At 46.0% G+C, this 16,876-nt stretch overlaps 1 protein-coding gene across 1 annotated transcript in view; it reads left to right on the top strand.

The window, feature by feature from the left end:
- The window catches only part of LOC144107568 (uncharacterized), a 32,715-nt gene extending 18,850 nt beyond the window's left edge, over window positions 1-13,865 (top strand). Inside the window, exons 2-7 of the mRNA XM_077640640.1 lie at window positions 4,546-4,709; window positions 5,883-6,052; window positions 8,262-8,437; window positions 11,134-11,194; window positions 12,531-12,745; window positions 13,464-13,865. Coding sequence (XP_077496766.1) covers window positions 4,546-4,709; window positions 5,883-6,052; window positions 8,262-8,437; window positions 11,134-11,194; window positions 12,531-12,745; window positions 13,464-13,617 — 940 coding nt within the window. The 3' untranslated portion in view covers window positions 13,618-13,865. The remainder of the gene's footprint in view (window positions 1-4,545; window positions 4,710-5,882; window positions 6,053-8,261; window positions 8,438-11,133; window positions 11,195-12,530; window positions 12,746-13,463) is intronic.
- The last annotated feature ends 3,011 nt before the right edge of the window (window positions 13,866-16,876 follow it).

Raw genomic sequence — 16,876 nt, 5'->3', positions numbered from 1 at the left:
GCAAGCACATGACAGTATTTTTTCTACCTTTCTGTTGTGTAAAAATGGCAACTATGACTCTTTGCCTTTCTGCTAAAACACCGTCTGTGAAGCTTCAGCAGTTCACGGACTACAGCCACCGGAAATATGAGTTTCTGCGGCGCCAGTTTTGTTTATGGTTTTATGGTTTATGAGGGGTTTATGTCCCAAGGTGACTCAGGCTAGTGGGATGCCGTAGTGAAGGTCTCCAGAAATTTCGACCACCTGGGGTTCTTTAACGTGCACTGGCATCGCACAGTACATGGGCCTCTAGAATTTCGCCTCCATCAAAGTTCGACCGCCGTGGCTGGGATTGAACCTGCATCTTTCGGGTCAGCGGCCGCCAGTTTTGGATTTTGGGTAACTAATCATGTGCTGTTTATCCACGATGTGACCTGCATGAGTAGCTGATAGTTATCAACTGATATTAAAAGCTGCAAGTCCTGTACATTCTTGCGTGCAGCAGGCCACTTCTGCTCAGTTATGTCATGGCACAGAATTCTGCAGCAAACTTCATGCTCAATATGCGTTCGACAAAGAAAAATGGACATTGACACATTTAAGAACGTGCAAAGATGTTATGGATTACAACCAGTTCAGGCCGGGTACCTCACAGCGTACCACGACACTGCACGAGCCAGCGTGAAACAACATCAAACATGGCGCGCTTGCCACGACGCTCACGCCATCTGGTAGCATGACCTCAATGAATACCTCCTGCTCCTTTTGCAGTAAAGTAAATACTGTGGAGTCTTGTTGATTTAAACCTATCTATTGCCTCAGTCGCTGGATGATTCAAACTGACGCTTTGATCTGGTCAAGATGAAGTGCATTGAAAGGGCTTGTAACTGCTGTGTAACTGAAACGCTGTGTAACTGAAACAAATTTTCTGTCCACTTCAAGTTCAGATTTGATTATCAGAAGTCAACTGTGCTATCCATTATAGGTGCAGCCGGGTTTACTGTGAATGGCATGTATTGCAATTGATAGGGTGGGCTACATTTTGCTACCAAATACATTTTTAGCACAGATTAAACTTATGACACATGATGAGAGATTGCCCAGTAAACAACGTCCATGTGTGGCATATCATTTGTGATTGTCAGGCCTCTGTATGTCTGCAGAGAATGCAGCAGCCTTGATGCAAGCGAAAGAATGATAACTGAGCAGCAATAATAGCTCACCCTCTGATAAGGTGGCAGTGTCAGCAGACTGGAAGCTGTCAACATGACTCATTGAACAGCGCTTCTCTATTTAGAAATGATTTTGTAGCTTTAAAGATTAATAATCAAATGAAAATTACTTTGACTCATTGAACAGAACTTCTCTACTTAGAAATGTTTTTGTAGCTTTAAATAATTATCAAACAAATGTAAAAGTTAGTTACTTTGCCAGACATGCAAGGGTATACACGCAATGAGCAGGCACAGTTTTTTACTATTTGTTTGGTTCGGTGACTGATATGTGTCATTCGCATAATTCAGGGCATCCAAGTTAATCTGCTAATGCTTTGCAGTGTGCCCCAGTTCATTTTCAGCTCTTATTGAGGGCTGTAGCTTTTGTTTTAATATTTCAATGCAATGTAAAGAAAAGAATGGGTGCCTTCTCCGAATTCAACAAAGGCTAGAATGGTATAGCCTTGCAGCTTGTTAGTTTGGGCAAGCCTGCATATATTTGCATAACCAGTATGACATTTAAAACTGAGTAGATTAAAGTAAGTGAGACCCTTTCTCCTGCAACTACCTTACTCTGCTGCACCCTTACGCAGGGCTTGATATAGATAAAAACCCACTACAGAGCCCAATCACAGCACTATCCTCTAATCTTCTTCTCTTTGATTTGCTGCTTCTGCTGCGTTGCCATGTCTTCAGTCCCAGGTGCAGTGACTTGCACATTCTGCCTATGTTTAAGAAATGTTATCTTGGACAATGCTGCCTTACACCCTAAGGCACTGCTTGTTTTTGCATTTGAAATATGGGGGTTTCCCGAAATTGTAGAAGAGTAGTAGTGTTTGTACTTTGTGACCAATTTCTTTCATCGTTCAAAGGCTTGTTCCTGTTTTAGTGGATTTTGAACGTTTCATGCTATATGCACCACAGAGTGTGTCCAGGAAGGAAACCATGATCCTCATGCTAATTAGGTGCGCCCAGGAATGAGGGAGGGAAAACACCACTGTTCCACAGGTGGTAGTGGAACATGTGCATATTTGTCGTGACACCGGTGCATATAGCATTTTTGTGTGCTCTGTTTCAGGAGCTGAGATGAGTGTTATACAAGCGAGCCTAAAGGGTACAACACTGTGTAGCAAGCAAGCAAGCATGCCGGTATGCTGAATGCATTACGTTCTTATATCAAAGAAGAGTTGAAGTTAAAATTAAACACATGGCAACCAATAGGTAAAGTACAGTGCTATGAGTCACAAGAATTGGGTTACCTTGGCAGTAACCAAGCGGCATGTGTACAGAAATGGGAAGGGTTTATGTACAGAGGCTAATTACAGATTTGCCATGTGGTAGTGTTAGTGTTCACTCACATCAGGGCCACCACGGTGGCTGAGGGGTTATGGCGCTCGGCTGCTGGCCTGCGGGTTCGATCCCGGCCGCGGCGGTCGAATTTCGATGGAGGCGAAATTCTAGAGGCCCGTGTACTGTGCGATGTCAGTGCACATTAAAGAACCCCAGGTGGTCGAAATTCCCGGAGCCCTTCACTATGGCATCTCTCATAGCCTGAGTCGCTTTGGAACGTTAAACCCCCATAAACCAAACCAAACTCACATCAGATAAAATAGCTGGTAGAAACGGCATGCCATCTGTGATTTGCTAATTAATACCCCGTTCTATTGCTGTGAGTACGAGTCGCTTCGTGATTTGAACAAAGATTAAGAACCCAGTGGGTCACCTGTTCAGATGAGTGTCACTTTGGTCACTGATATTATTGAGCTATAGTATCATGCGTTTTAAATGTGGCATAGAGAAATGACGAGTTCTCTGTTGTGGCCCAGCATGTGCATTTTTCACAAGCTGCACAGCCGGGGCAAGAGTGTTTAAAGGCATGCATGATAATGACAGCCTCCCATCAGGTAGCACACACTTTGACTATGTAAATCCAGCTCTCTTGCTGTATATCTGCAACAAAGTGGCACCATTGCAGCTAACAAATCGTTGGTCAATAGTTTTTGGTTCATTAGAGATACAGCTGGTAACAGAAGAAAAAAGATACCTTTTTCAAATGCCTGGTTGTGAGGGGGAAAGTTGAGTGCATAGTGTGTAAAAGGATATCTTGGCATAAAGAGAAATGAAAGTTTCAGAAGCTCAGCAGTGGTAGAAAGAGCGTAGATATAAAATACTGGTAGTGCTTGCTTCATGACATAGAGTATATGGAGCTCAAGCAGCAATTGGAAAAAGGCATTAAAAAAAAAAAAAGCTGCTACAATAATGTTTTGTGTTTGCTCCCACAAGCGTGGCCATGCAAAAATATTTAGTGATGTCGCTGTGTTTGACAGAACATGTGACAACAGTTTACATACATAAATGCAAGCTGTTGGATGAGAGCTGTTGCAAAAAACAGGAAGGAATGAGGAACTGATTTCCACTTAATACAGGCACCCAAAGCCAAGCCCATCAGTGCTAACAGGCCTGAAAAGATTCTTGCATCACACAGGTTGCAAGTAATCAGTGGAAACATTTGGTTTAACGCTCACCATAGCCAAGAACCTGCTATATTTAGTAAATTTTCCTTGCTAAAAAAGTGTTATTGGCCTGGGCTCTGGCAAAATGGATGGAGGTAAGGAATACAAGCCATGCTGAAGGGCTGAAACCTGCTCCCTTTACTAGGCAGTGCTTGTATGTGTCTAATAGTATGCCAGGATGCTTAAGTGATACGTAGCGAGTGAGGTGGTACGCCCACTCAAGCAGTGATGCGAGCATTCAGAATAATTCGTTCTCACTCCCTGTCACTGAACAAATAGGCTGCTACTAGGGATAGAACAGGGAGGACTGAAATCCCAAGGCTTTACTATATATCGTCGTGCATGCAGCAGCTTCTGGTCAGGATGCGTTCTGCAGAGCATATGGCTTTGTTTTTTGTGACATCATACACCCCGATGCTGTGGGTATGATATTGGCAGCCTGGTGTAAGTGGTAAAAAATAAGCAGGAGCTTAGCAATTTTAATCTGAAACAATATCAAAATAGTAGCCGTACAGTGCCTGCAATGAACCGAGTGGTTTTGGGGCTGCAACATTCTGCCCTGGGCTCTGCGAGTAAGTGCTGTGCCTTCACTTGTGCAGGTCTGCATGCTTCTAGTGTGAGTGTGAGTGCACTGCTCGTTGACGACATCCATTTAAATGTCTCGAGTGTGCTGACAGAATGTCGGATAGTGTTTCAACAGCTAACTCTGACAGTTTTCTGCATGTGGAACAATTCAGGCAGTTTTTATTATAGACACAAAATCTATACGTGCATGAACCTGGCTATTCCCTGTGCACATGAGTCACACTGATGGCGCCATCTTGTGTGTGACCTTGCAGCAGCAGCAGTGCCAGCATGCCCATGATGAGCCGGAGGGGGTCAGGAGGTGACGGGGCCAGTCCGGACCCGACAGCTGGCGTCGGTGGTGCCTCTACCAGCTCTGGGGATGAGACATCGACAGACTGCAAGGACTCGGCCTACGTCTCCAGTGAGCGGCTCATGGGTGAGTGACAGGTGCTTCTTCCACCTTTCTTTATCCTGTTTGGGGGCCTACATCACTTTCCCGAGGCCAGAATTCTCAGCTTGGTGAAAGGCTCAGTCCTCCCTAATAGGCAGACCTCTCCTTCGTCTGTCCAGTGTGCGTAACACTGAGGCCTCTAAATGATTGTGGAGGCAATGCTTAAATACACGGTGTTACTGTTGGCCATAATTTGTAGCTATTGGCAACAGCAGCAGAGATATATGTTGCTAATATATTTTGAGAAGGATGTTTTTTTGTGAAAGGGAATGTATGTCAGCATAATGTTGTTGATGCTCTTGTAGAGCTGGTGAACATCGTGGAAAGGGAACGTATGTCAGCGCAATGTTGATGCTGCTTGTGTGAAGTCAGTGGGCATCAGTACATAGAGTCGTTTGTTGTAGAACCAAGTTATTTTTGCGGGGAAAAGCCGGCACATTGCCTTTCAATGTAGAGGTCTGAATAGCATTTGTCCGTAACTGATGGCCATGTCGGTGGATTATTGTTACAGCAAGTATGCGTGCCAAGTGGTACAAGTTGTTAGAAGAAACCATCAATGGCTAGAGGTTTTCCACCAACCTTTTGCAGGATGCAGCTTTGATTCTCAGAAGTGCCCTTCTCTCTCGTCTTTCTTCCAGCTCATTGCAGGACACAGCTTGTTGTCTCATGATGCACTGGTAGCTAGCTATCTTGTTTCTCTTAGATTTCCTACTAATTTTCATGCTGTTCCAGCAGTGGCTACAACCTACGTCATTACAGTAGTGTTTCCTGTGGCTGCCAGTTTATCCGTCATCATCACCACCACATTCTCAGAGACAATTGGTAGAATTGGCTTGAGGCCCATTGCTGAGTATAGCTTGTGTTTGTCACGAGTTCATCCAGGAATTGAAAATCGTGAGGAGGGGTCTGATTTTTTGTGAGGAGGGGGGAAGGGCGGTTTTTGAGGGCATAGGAGAAGTGGTAGTCATTTTTAATTTTATTATTTGTGTTGTTAATATGTCGCATAGGACTAGCAACATTTATGATTCCAACACTAATGATAAAGTTGACAAAATTCCCAATCATGTGTAAAAAAAAAAGTTACTAATTAGGGGGGTGCCTTCAGAAAAGCAAAGGGGTGTGTAGGGAAATCACTGGTGTGTGTGTGCTGGTGTGCAGACACAAGCCCACCTGTGATGTCATCCTGGCCCCAGTATCCAGTTGGGTCAGAGGTGGTGTTCGACCGGCTGCACGAGCTGGCCATCATCGCCACGAGCCCCGAGAGCCCTCTCCTGAGGGACTCGCCACCGCCTGTCCTCCCTCCTTCATCGTCATCGTCATCCATCGTGGTGAGCCACTGCTGCCGCCCATGCTCATTTTCTGCACAGTGTTGGTGCACACATGTTCAGATGGAGGAGCAGGTAGATGGAAGGCTGGCATGCTGTCAGAGTGCAGGAAATGATGGTAGTCATCTTGCTGGTAGTGTTGAAATGGGTATGATGGCTTGTGGTGGGAGCAGTTCCCTTGCTTTAAGTGAGTAATTATTCATTGGTATCCACCCAAACACAGCCTTATTGCTACAAGGGAAACATATGCAGCTTTGACAGAAACGTCTTAGTGGAAGGAAAGTTCATCTTGGTTCAGGGATCAAACGCAAAACCACCACCTGTTTAAGCCATTTGCTCTAACAACTACCAGGATGGCTGGCACAGGACAGGGCAAGGCCTAAATTAATCAAAAATTTGAAGTGAGAACGTTTGTTCGTTTTTGTTTGTATTTAGCTGTGACGTTTTTTTGTTCAACTGCTAAGTTTTCTGAGAATTTTGTATAGCTTTCCCTTGTAGCTGCATGGCTACGCTTCGGTGGATTCTAATGAGTAATTACTCCCTTGTTTCAAATTTACTTCACTTTGGAGAGTTCCCCGAAACACATCGGACTGCTAACATTTAATGCGATAGCAGTAAGGGTCTAGTGTTGGAAAAAAGCCGGCGTCGTTGGCTGGTGAGCTAAAATACTACAAAAAATCCCCAGAGAAGCAACCTAGGTGGCAGGTGGGCCACCAAGGTCACATGACCTTGTGACATCACAACCTGTTCACGGGATTGTGAGCAAACTGCTCACCATGGCAGGTGGCAGTTAAATTAATGATTGGTCGTGAGATGTTGCTCGGGAAGGGCAACCTGGGTCGCACAAGCCCCGCCGGTGGTAGCACCTGGCATTGCAGCGCAGTGGCGCAGCGCTTAACTGCTGCACCACTGTGCCAGGATGGGCATGAGGACTCCCAGCAATCTATGAATCTGAAGTATAGAATGAACATTTCCGCATACATGGGCATTCACCAATTAACGCTATTGCATCATACCCTTAAGACTCAGCTTAAGTGCTGCCTCCAGTTTTTCCATAGGTAAAAGGCTTTTGCTCAAAGGATAAAAAAAAAAGGCAGGTTGGAATTATCTGCATGGATTTTAGGCATTGCCCATGATGGGTGGACAGAGTGGCTGTGGGCCCTTTGCAAAACTCCGGAAGTCAGCTTCTCTGCATAGCGTAAACCCCTTCACCATGGCGGCCAAATCGGTTTTGGGGGCAGAAATATGGTGCAGCACTCTAGACATCTATCGTCAGATTAATGCCATACCCCTTTCCTGCATGCTTCTGCCTTTAATTGCTGTCACGATGAAGAGATTAAGCTCCTAAGCTCTTGTTCGCAGGTACAATTCGCCCTCCCCGTCGCTGTAGCTAGCTAGGAAGGGTGAAAGGCAGCTGTGTCAAAGTGCTGCTCGTGGAGTGGAAGTCTGTAAGGCTACACCCAACTTCTTCCCCTAGGACGGTCTGCGTCGCCATGGTAAAGGGGTGCTTGCTGTGCAGGGATGCTGACTTATGGAGTTTCGCAAAGGGTCTATTGGAGCACTTAGATGCACTGCAAAAAATGATGACGGTTAGCTCTCCAGAAGTAGCTTGTTGGCAGCATTGGTATGTGCTGTAGAGTTCTTAAAATATATGATGCAATTGATGTGAAATGCTCAAGTTGTGGGCATCAGAAGTTGCCTTAAAATACCAAGCTGCGGTGGTGGCTCAGTGGCTATGGTTCTTGGCTGCTGACCCGAAAGACACGGGTTTGAACCTGGCCACGGCAGTCTCATATTGGTGGAGGCAAAATGCTAGAGGCCCATGTACTGTGCGATGTCAGTGCACAATAAAGAACTCCAGGTGGTCGAAATTATCCGGAGCCCTTCACTACAGTGTCCCTCATAGCCTGAGTTGCTTTGGCACGTTAAACCCCATAAACCAATCCACCCAAACCAAACGTTAAGATACCCTGCTCACCAAGAAAGGGACAGTCTTTCATCCTGGCAAGCCAACTGTTTAGATTATTGACACGCACTGTCGCAAAAATTTCAGCAGACAAAAAAAAGTCACATGGCATCTCAGGTGGTTGGCTTTCAGAAAAACACTAGGAATATGTGCTTGAGGGCCTGTCTACAGCTATACAGAAATAACATATCTGCTCCCTCCCCCCTCCTCCATGCTCCCGACATCCCCTTTGTCCCTCCCCAATAGGGAGCAGCACCGCCACTGTCCCCACCGGGGCGCCAACGGTCGTTCAGCCTGTCGGCGCTCCACTCCTATGCACGGCCCCCGCTGCCCCCACGCCTGGGCCATGCTGTCTCCCACTGCCCGCCGGGCTCAGGTCCGCACGCCACACAGCCCATGGGGATCATCGACGACACTCCCAGGTGAAGGAGCACTCTGAGCAGGCAGCTAAGCCCCACAAATATTTAGACTGCACCTCAGAAGATGCACAGCAGTTACTGCAGTCTCAGCTTTGTAATTACCTGCGTCTCTAGAAAACACACGAAGTTTTAGTGTTAACGAAATTGGAGAAGGATTCAGTGAGTGGTGCATGGCTGCGTTATAGTCAAAAGTGAGCTTGCAGCTGCACCCTAAACATGAAAGGAGTAAAAAGGGAGTAAGCTGTTCTCTAGCGTATTTCCTTTTATAAAAGGGGGTGCGCTACAGGACATCTTATTGTCTTTCTACTCGCATATGGCATATTCATGTTTAGAGTGTACATTGAGCAGTACAACTCCACCTAATTTTTGTTCGTCAGTAAAAATCGATTCTTTGACTTCTTCTGTCTGCGTTGACATTAGTCCGGCAGCAAAAGGCTCATTTATTGGTGAGAAAATCGGATTTAAACCATTTCCGGCCACCTGATTCGAACTTGCGACACAAAAGCCAAAAAGGACTCCGTTCAGTGGATTGGTGTAGCCCGGCCTCAGGGATCCGCACAAAAAAATACTCTTGATGCGCAGCAGTTTGCGTGCAAAAGCGGCCGATTGTAGCAACACGTGTATTTAATTGCTTGGCGTTTTCTAGCTTATGAAAGCACTGTTTCCCATGAAAGTAGCATCTGTCTCAATTTAACACAGTAATCTATGGATGCAGGCCGACTTCGGTTAGTTCTAAGTTTGTCTTTAATAGTTGTGAAGATTCTAATGAGAGGACATTTGCCTAAGGAAGGGGGGATTGTTGTTGGGACAAAGGGCGCTGCTGAAACAACCCTTTCTTGCGAGAGTTTCCTCCTCCAAGCATCCTGTTTCAAGGAGTAAAATTTACCAAGTGTGCATTTTACCATTCCCTTCCCAATTGATGATGTTCCTTCTTAACTAACACTTTGTGGAGTTAGGGCTACGCTTTTCCTTGTAAGCACTGTACCATCTCTTGGCACTGGTGCTCTGTAGCCAAGAAACCCTCCCGTGGTCTTTGCCACGATTGTTTTTTGTCAGTGGTCTCGGTATTTCGCAAGCTGATGCTTAACAAGGAACCATACAGAATCGGCCTCCTGCATATGCTCTGGGGGGTTGAGATGGAAGGGCTGGAGGGCGGGTTGGTATGGAAGGAATAGCAAGACATCGTCCCGGCAACTGAGACAGACTGGGAAGGGTTTAGATCTCAATGCCGCAGGCTGGCTTGAGTAGAGGAATGCCTACCCTCTCGCTGTCATTGGATGGCCTTTGCAATAATGACTGTCTCACCCATGGGTATGTCATGATGTCTTAGCCTAACAGTTCACTAGTTTTGCCACTCAGTAGCCTTCCAACCAACAGTGCAGCAGTACCAATTCTCTGAGCTGCAGGAAAAAAAAATAACAGACGTCTAGATAGTGTTCAGCCTGGTGTGCGATATAATGTAGCATTCCACATGCACACACACACATTTATCGCTATACGTGGCGCCATGGCTGCCGTACACACTGATTGTCGCCAATTTATGAATGGAAGATGTTGAAGACGATGGCATTGAAAGCACAGCGCGAGATACTGCAGGTTTACTCGCAAGAACACAGGAAGTTGATGAAGGCGACGACATCCAGATCACAGCACAAGAGACTGGCTGTTCAACAATGTGAGGATGTGTGGCTACAGTTGTGGCATAGTAGTCTGAAGCACTGGCCAGCGGAACAGATCTGTTCGCACCAATGCAGCTTCGAATCTCATGCTCATTTTGATAGCTTGACACTTCGCCGCCGCGGTGGCTGAGTGGTTATGGCTCTCGGCTGCTGGCCCGAAAGACGCGGGTTCGATCCCGGCCGCGGCGGTCGAATTTCGATGGAGGCGAAATTCTAGAGGCCCGTGTGCTGTGCGATGTCTGTGCACGTTAAAGAACCCCAGGTGGTCGAAATTTCCGGAGCCCTTCACTACGGCGTCACTCATAGCCTGAGTCGCTTTGGGGCGTTAAACCCCCATAAACCAAACCATAGCTTGACAGCGGTGCTCAGTTGGAAGGAGTTGTCATTTTCAAGGGATTTTGATAAATGATTGCCGTTACGCAGCATGCTTAAACCTGACACTGATTCCCACAGGACTTTCCTTATGGAGTCCATGCATCGGAATATGACTGTCAAAACAATCTGAAGGGTTTCTTCAAGTATAAAGGTGACGCTGGCGAGCACACGTGACTTGTAGCAGTTCTGTGATTTGCAGCAGATGGGGAAGCAGAAAACATGCCACTCTTTTGTGAGCATATGAGATTTGTGGCAGTTTTGTGCACAGTCGAGCCCAGATATATCAAATTATTGCTTATATCAAACAGTGAGAACATTTCATGTTCTGCAGAATACTTGATATACCGAACGGCACGCTGCCCCAAAAGATGCAGGTTCGATCCTGGCTGTGGTGGTTACGTTTTGATGGAGGCGAAATGCTAGAGACCCGTGGTCTGCGTGATGTCTGTGCACGTTAAAGAACCCCAGGTGGTCAATATTTTCCTGAGCCCACCATTACGGCATCCCATAAACCCATAAACCATTAACCACATACATAAACATTAGTGGTGATTTGTAGCAGGATTTATTTATTTATTTTCAGTGCTTCATTATATGTGTGTACCAAACACTCGTTTTTTTTTTTCTCTCTTTTCATGTTTCCAGAGTGTTGCCGCTTACCCCTGAAGACCGTTCAGCTGCATACACACTCAGCACCATGGCAAAAGTAAGCCACTTGTTAAAGATTACTGCCCAGAGCCCACGACTTTGCAGCCCATTGCAAGCATTCATTTTGGGCTGTGCACTTTACTAAGTGCATTTCTTTCTTCACTTCTTGCAGGTTGTTTAGCATGGACTAATGATATTTTTTTTTTTTTTCAGTAAGTAAGTATAGCTGTCTTTATTTAGCTTTTGCAGCGCTAACGGCAACATCACAATACTGCCCATTGAGGAATGTTATGATTATTCTGTGTTCACAACTTTAGCTGAGTCGCTTTGGGACGTTAAAAGCCCATAAACTTTTAACATCAGAACTATGGTAAGAAGTTTTCTTTTGGCCTTCTGTAATCTGCAGGAGCACTTTCAGCTAGTGTGCTGAGATTGTAGGTGTACTTCTGTTGTATTTGTGTTGTGTTTAGCAGCATTACTAATGGCACCTGCCGATGTTGCTGCAACAGGTTCTCAAACATTTTGGCTTCTAGGTTTTCCACCAGCTTTCAGAAAGTGCTAAGGGAACCACATGTCGCTGCCCGTGCCTCTTCCTGGCCGAAATATATGCATAAATGCATGCAGATTAGCGGGCCTTTCAAGAAGTGCTTACAAATCAATAATGACTGGCCGTAGCTATTGGCAGTGAAGAATAGGGATGGGCAGGCATTGATTTGAGTGCTTAGGGAACCAGAAAGACGGTCCAAAGAGCTCAAGGGCATTCTCAAAAAGCAATTTTGAGAATACCTAGTCTGTGTCATCAGACAGTTGCATCATCCTTATACTGCAGGTGGTCACAGTTTGCAGTTTGTTAGTGAATTTAATAGTGGCCAGTAATGATTTTCGGTGTTCACTAGTGGCCAGTGTTGGGCAAGAAATGTTACAGTGATGTTCACTTTTCTGTGCTTGTGACCTCAAAAGTTGTCTTCTTTTCATCTTTTTTTAAATCAGTTTTGCTTTTCCTGCTAGAGAACGGTGTCGAAGTAGAAATGAGTGCGAAAAGTTGTGTTGTGATTGTTATTTTATATTAACTCTATTAGGCCACAGACAGGAAATCTGAAATAACTAAAATAACTTCATTTCTGGTTTCTCGTCTTCTAGGCTTCCTTAGCTAAAATGAAAACAATTTTTAGTAGAAGAGATTTCATTGATGCTGCATTAATTGTAACAAGGAAAAGTGTAACCTCTCCAGTATGCAGGAGATGAAATTAATCATTCCATGACTTCTTTACTACTACTACTGCAACCTTCCTTTCCCAAAGAACCAATTATTTTTTCGTTATTGGTTAGCCACAAATTACTGCTAGTAAAACCAGGCTTACAGATTTTTTTTTACTGCACTATTTCTGTGCAGGCACTGCATAGCAGCCCCGCCAGCGCCCACGGCACCTTCGGAACCGGCAGCAGTGTCTGTGCAGTGCTCGCCATCCAAGAAGTCGGTCAGCACCAGGACACGCCACACGTCGTGCCCTGACCCGGCCAAGCCTCGACGGCCCATGAATGGCTTCATGTTGTTTGCTCAGAAGCACCGTGGCGAGTACTCACACCTGCACCCTGGCAAGGACAACAGGTACCGCATGCCCACGACATGGCTTGGGAACAGAATGCACTGCTAGTAAAATATTGTGAATTTCATGCGCCTTCCGGGCATGGAGTCAGGTAATTCAGTTCTGTTTGACCTATGAATTGAGTAACGGTAACAGCTTTAAGTACTTGTAAAGTTTGGAATTGCTCAAAAGGGCACGTCAGTTTGTGAATTGAGGAAGCTCGAACTTAAATATTTACACTCATGAAAAAAATGTTTCAAATTCATTGAAGTGCATTTGGTTGTCCACTTATATTGCACTGCATTCATACCACTTAGTGCCAGTGGTTCATGTACATTCGGGAACAAAAGTCTCTAGGATGCGTGAGCTACAAATGAAGTTGACAGCTCTATTATTAACTTCCGGGTCAAGACCGCACTTGTGTAAGTGAAAGTTAAACTCGCATTCTGTAATCTCTGCTTGAGAAATGATGCGATTTCTGACAGACATGTCGCCTATGTCCAAAATTGCTTTTGCCACTGGCCTAGAACCTTTGTTCCCAATGGTGCCTCCATTAATAACACCTATCCTTTTTTTCCTTCAAGTGTGTGATTTTATCTGCCTGGTCTGCTCGTATCACAGGGAGGTTTTCCTGCTTCAGAATGTTGTCACTGCTAGGACAGAAGTCTAATGTCATGCTCATGGTATTCTTTATAAAAATATGTGCACATACATCACACTCAACTTCACTATGGAACGCAGGGCCATCAGTGTGATGCTGGGCGACCAGTGGCGCAAGATGAAGTCTGAGGAAAAGAAGCTGTACTCACAGGAGGCCAAGGTCCGCGCCGACGAGGTCAAGAAGGTCCATCCCGACTGTTGGAAGCGCAAGCGCTCCTACTCCACCAGCATCTGAGCACGGCCTCTGACAGGAGAGTTGACACATGTCTTCTTTGGACTCTTCTCAGGAGATCTCCTCGCTGATGGATGCCCTTTGTCATGGAGCAGGCATGCATCCGCGTCGGGCAGGGAAGTCTGATTTAGTGCCGACGGATGCTCAACAGTGCAAGCGGAGTTGCAGTGTGTGTGTGTGTGAGCCTTTTTGCTGCACAAGGCACCCAGCTGCGTGCAAAAGCTTGAGCCCCTGTGGCAAGCCCGGTTACTGTGAAGCACAGCTGTGGAAACCTGCAGCAGGTCTCACTGGATTGAAGTGAAGGTCCTGGTGGGAAAAAAAAAGAATGATTGCAGTGTTTGCACGCAAGCTCTTTGCTATGAAATGTATGGTGGTCCGAGCACACCACTGCGGCATGAGAGCGCCAAGGCTGCACCAAGGAAGGCGGATGTGTTGGTTTATGAACGCTTCGATGCAGTGGGACCTCGCCACAGCAACAGCCAAGGTGGCGTAACTGCTCAGCAGCAGCATGAATGCCGGTCTGCAACCTTGTGTGATGTTGTGGAGTGCTTCAGCACATTTGAAGTGTCCGAGTTAAGCTTGTGTATGCTTCCCGTTGGTACAAGACATGGGGGGCTGTTCACGGGCAACCATTGTTGATGGTTGTTGCATGGCGTTTGTTTTGTGTGGCATGTTTGATGAGGCAGGACTGAGGTGTGGTGGAGGGGCCACCAGCAGGCTGAGATTTTTGCTCTTCTCTCCTCTCTTTTTCGTGGCAGTTTTATGATAGAGCTGCACATATTTGGGCCAGCGGCGCTGTTGCAAAATTTGAAGCTGATCTCGAACTGGATGCTTTGATTTTTTTTTTTTTGCAGTGCCTTTGGCTTGAAATCTGATGCTCTTGGACTTTTGGGCTTGCATGTTTTCAGCTGGGCCAGGAGAAGCTTTCATTTCTTTCTCCCCCACCCCCCCCCCCCCCCCTTTTGTTTTTGCTTTGGACTCCTTGACTAGGCTTTTTTTCTAAGTCTCTTCAGCCAGCTTGCAGTCCTGTTGATAGCCAGTCCTCACAGATGCATTACCCCATGCTGCCTGAGCATGCTGTGTCTGAGCAGGTGGAGAGCGTGTCTTTGCTCGGCGTAGAAGGATGCGGATGAATGGAAGACTGGAAATGAGCATGTGCGTGGGACACTTCCTATCTTGCCGACGTTGCGCGGCTGTGGGCTTCCCATTGTTCCATCATATTCATCTCAATCCCTTTCCCCAAGCATTGGGAGAGCTTTTAAGGGGCGCAGTCGAAAGCACTGAGGGGTGTGGCAGTCTCATTTCGATTCCACTTACATCGTGTCATCCCGATTCTTGATCCACAGTGCTTCGACAGTTAGCAGTTAGTGTGTGTTCAACGTCTGCACGGAATGTGTGTAAGGTTTGTCTGGCCACCCCAAGAGGAACAGCCTCTTTTTTTTTTGTTATCTCGTTCAGCGCTTCTCCGCTTTGCCCCTGTGCTCTTTTTCTTCTATTGCAGTGGCAGGTTTTGAAAGCAGTTGGCGCAGTGATGAAGTTGCATGTAGGCTGTGGACATCGCTTTTTGTTCTGCGTTTTTTTGCATACATAGGAAGGAGAAAGCTGTTCACTTTGTAATGGCCTGGTGTGAATGTATTGAAGGCGAAAGCTGTTCATTTTGTAATGGCCTGGTGTGGAATGTATTGCACGTGCATGGTTGGTTTAGAGTGAAGGTATTGAAGGGTGAGCTTGACTGGTCAGTTTTCAGGTCATGTCCAGACCAGAGGCAGATACTTGCTTGAGAAGCAAGTGCTGTCTTCGTATATAAGTCTGGGTTTTTGTTTTTTGTCCTGATGAATGAAGATCCTTAGGTGCCGAGCTCGAATTGGGCAGTTTATATACAAAGTTGGGTTTTTAGACGAGGGAATCGGCCTGGTGTTGCAGGCCTGGAGCACAGTGACATGTAGAGCAAGGTGGGTATGCTTACTGCACAAATCCTTTCGCTGAGAGTCGCACATGATTAATCTGAAATGTTATTTAGGTGGTGGATGTATTACTTTTCAGCCAGGCACCTCCAGAGCACAGTGGGTGTGAAAAATTTCTCTGCTCGACAAAACATGTACACCCTTGGTGAAAAGTCTTCAGGTCAGTGGAGCACTTGCAACATCCTCAGATATCTAAAAATCTTGAAAGGGGAGGAGAACCCTTGCCTTACACAAATTTAGTTGCTTCAGGTGTGCCATGAGACATGACTTGTTCTCTCAATGATACAGTCCCACAGGATGGATGGATGGATGGATGGATACGGCTGAACCCTTTACATCGGGCGGTGGCTCAAGCCACCTAGCCATGTCTTGTGAAATTTTACTCCTGTCTTGCTTTTAGCCACCAATTGCTTTTAGCCACCACAGCATTTGATTAAGCAGCGCCATCTAGCGGTGAATAGAAAAATTTTATAACAAATAAGGGCACTATTGAAAACGCTCAATCATTGCTTGTGTGGCACAGTGGATTAACGTTGTATTTTAAATGCTTAAGACATCAGTTCAAATCGCTTTGCTCGGAATACCATATATGCTCATTTAAGGGTCACATTACATTTTTCCAAACGGTTTTGACGAGGTGCGACCCTTACACAGGACCATCATATTTTTGGTAAAATTATTCGGCTATAGCGGAGCCCAGATTACGCGTTCCCCAGTTATGCTGGACACGCATTTTTATGATAATTTAACGCAGCCCCAGCGAATCCTTCAAGTACACAATGCACTAAAAGTATGGATGATAGGACGCGCACCCGATGGCCCAGTGCGAATTGACCTCCTGATGTGAAACAGGTTGCTAAATCAGTGTACTGGCAAACAACATATGGTCATGAGTTATTAAGATCCTCCGAAAGTCAGGCGCTCGACTGACTGTATGCCTTGGCCAATGATCCGAAACAGCACTCCACGTGTGCGACCCGCAGCTGTCGGTGTGAGGCGGCCTTTACCTGGCCTGTTTTTTTGCACGTTCACCTATCAAAGGCCTTGCGGAAATCAGTTATACATTCATTTTAGTGCGCGATTATTATGTGATAACAAACTGGTAACATGGTAGACCTATTACGATGAGCTATGATTAGATCCAAAGCATTTTCGCTGTGGCTTCGATGCGAGACACTCTAGGCCTAGCGACATCAAGCGCATGGCATGCTACCATGGCATGCATTACACTAACGCCCAAGCTTGGCGGGTGCCTGCGTCGCTGCAAGGAAACTCGCCGCTAATTTGGGTGCACTGTA

This window comes from Amblyomma americanum, chromosome 10, assembly GCF_052857255.1.
Source record: "Amblyomma americanum isolate KBUSLIRL-KWMA chromosome 10, ASM5285725v1, whole genome shotgun sequence".
Classification (NCBI taxonomy): Eukaryota; Metazoa; Arthropoda; class Arachnida; order Ixodida; family Ixodidae; genus Amblyomma; species Amblyomma americanum.
The sequence above is the reverse complement of the archived record's forward strand: the minus strand, read 5'-3'. Positions and strand labels throughout refer to the sequence as shown.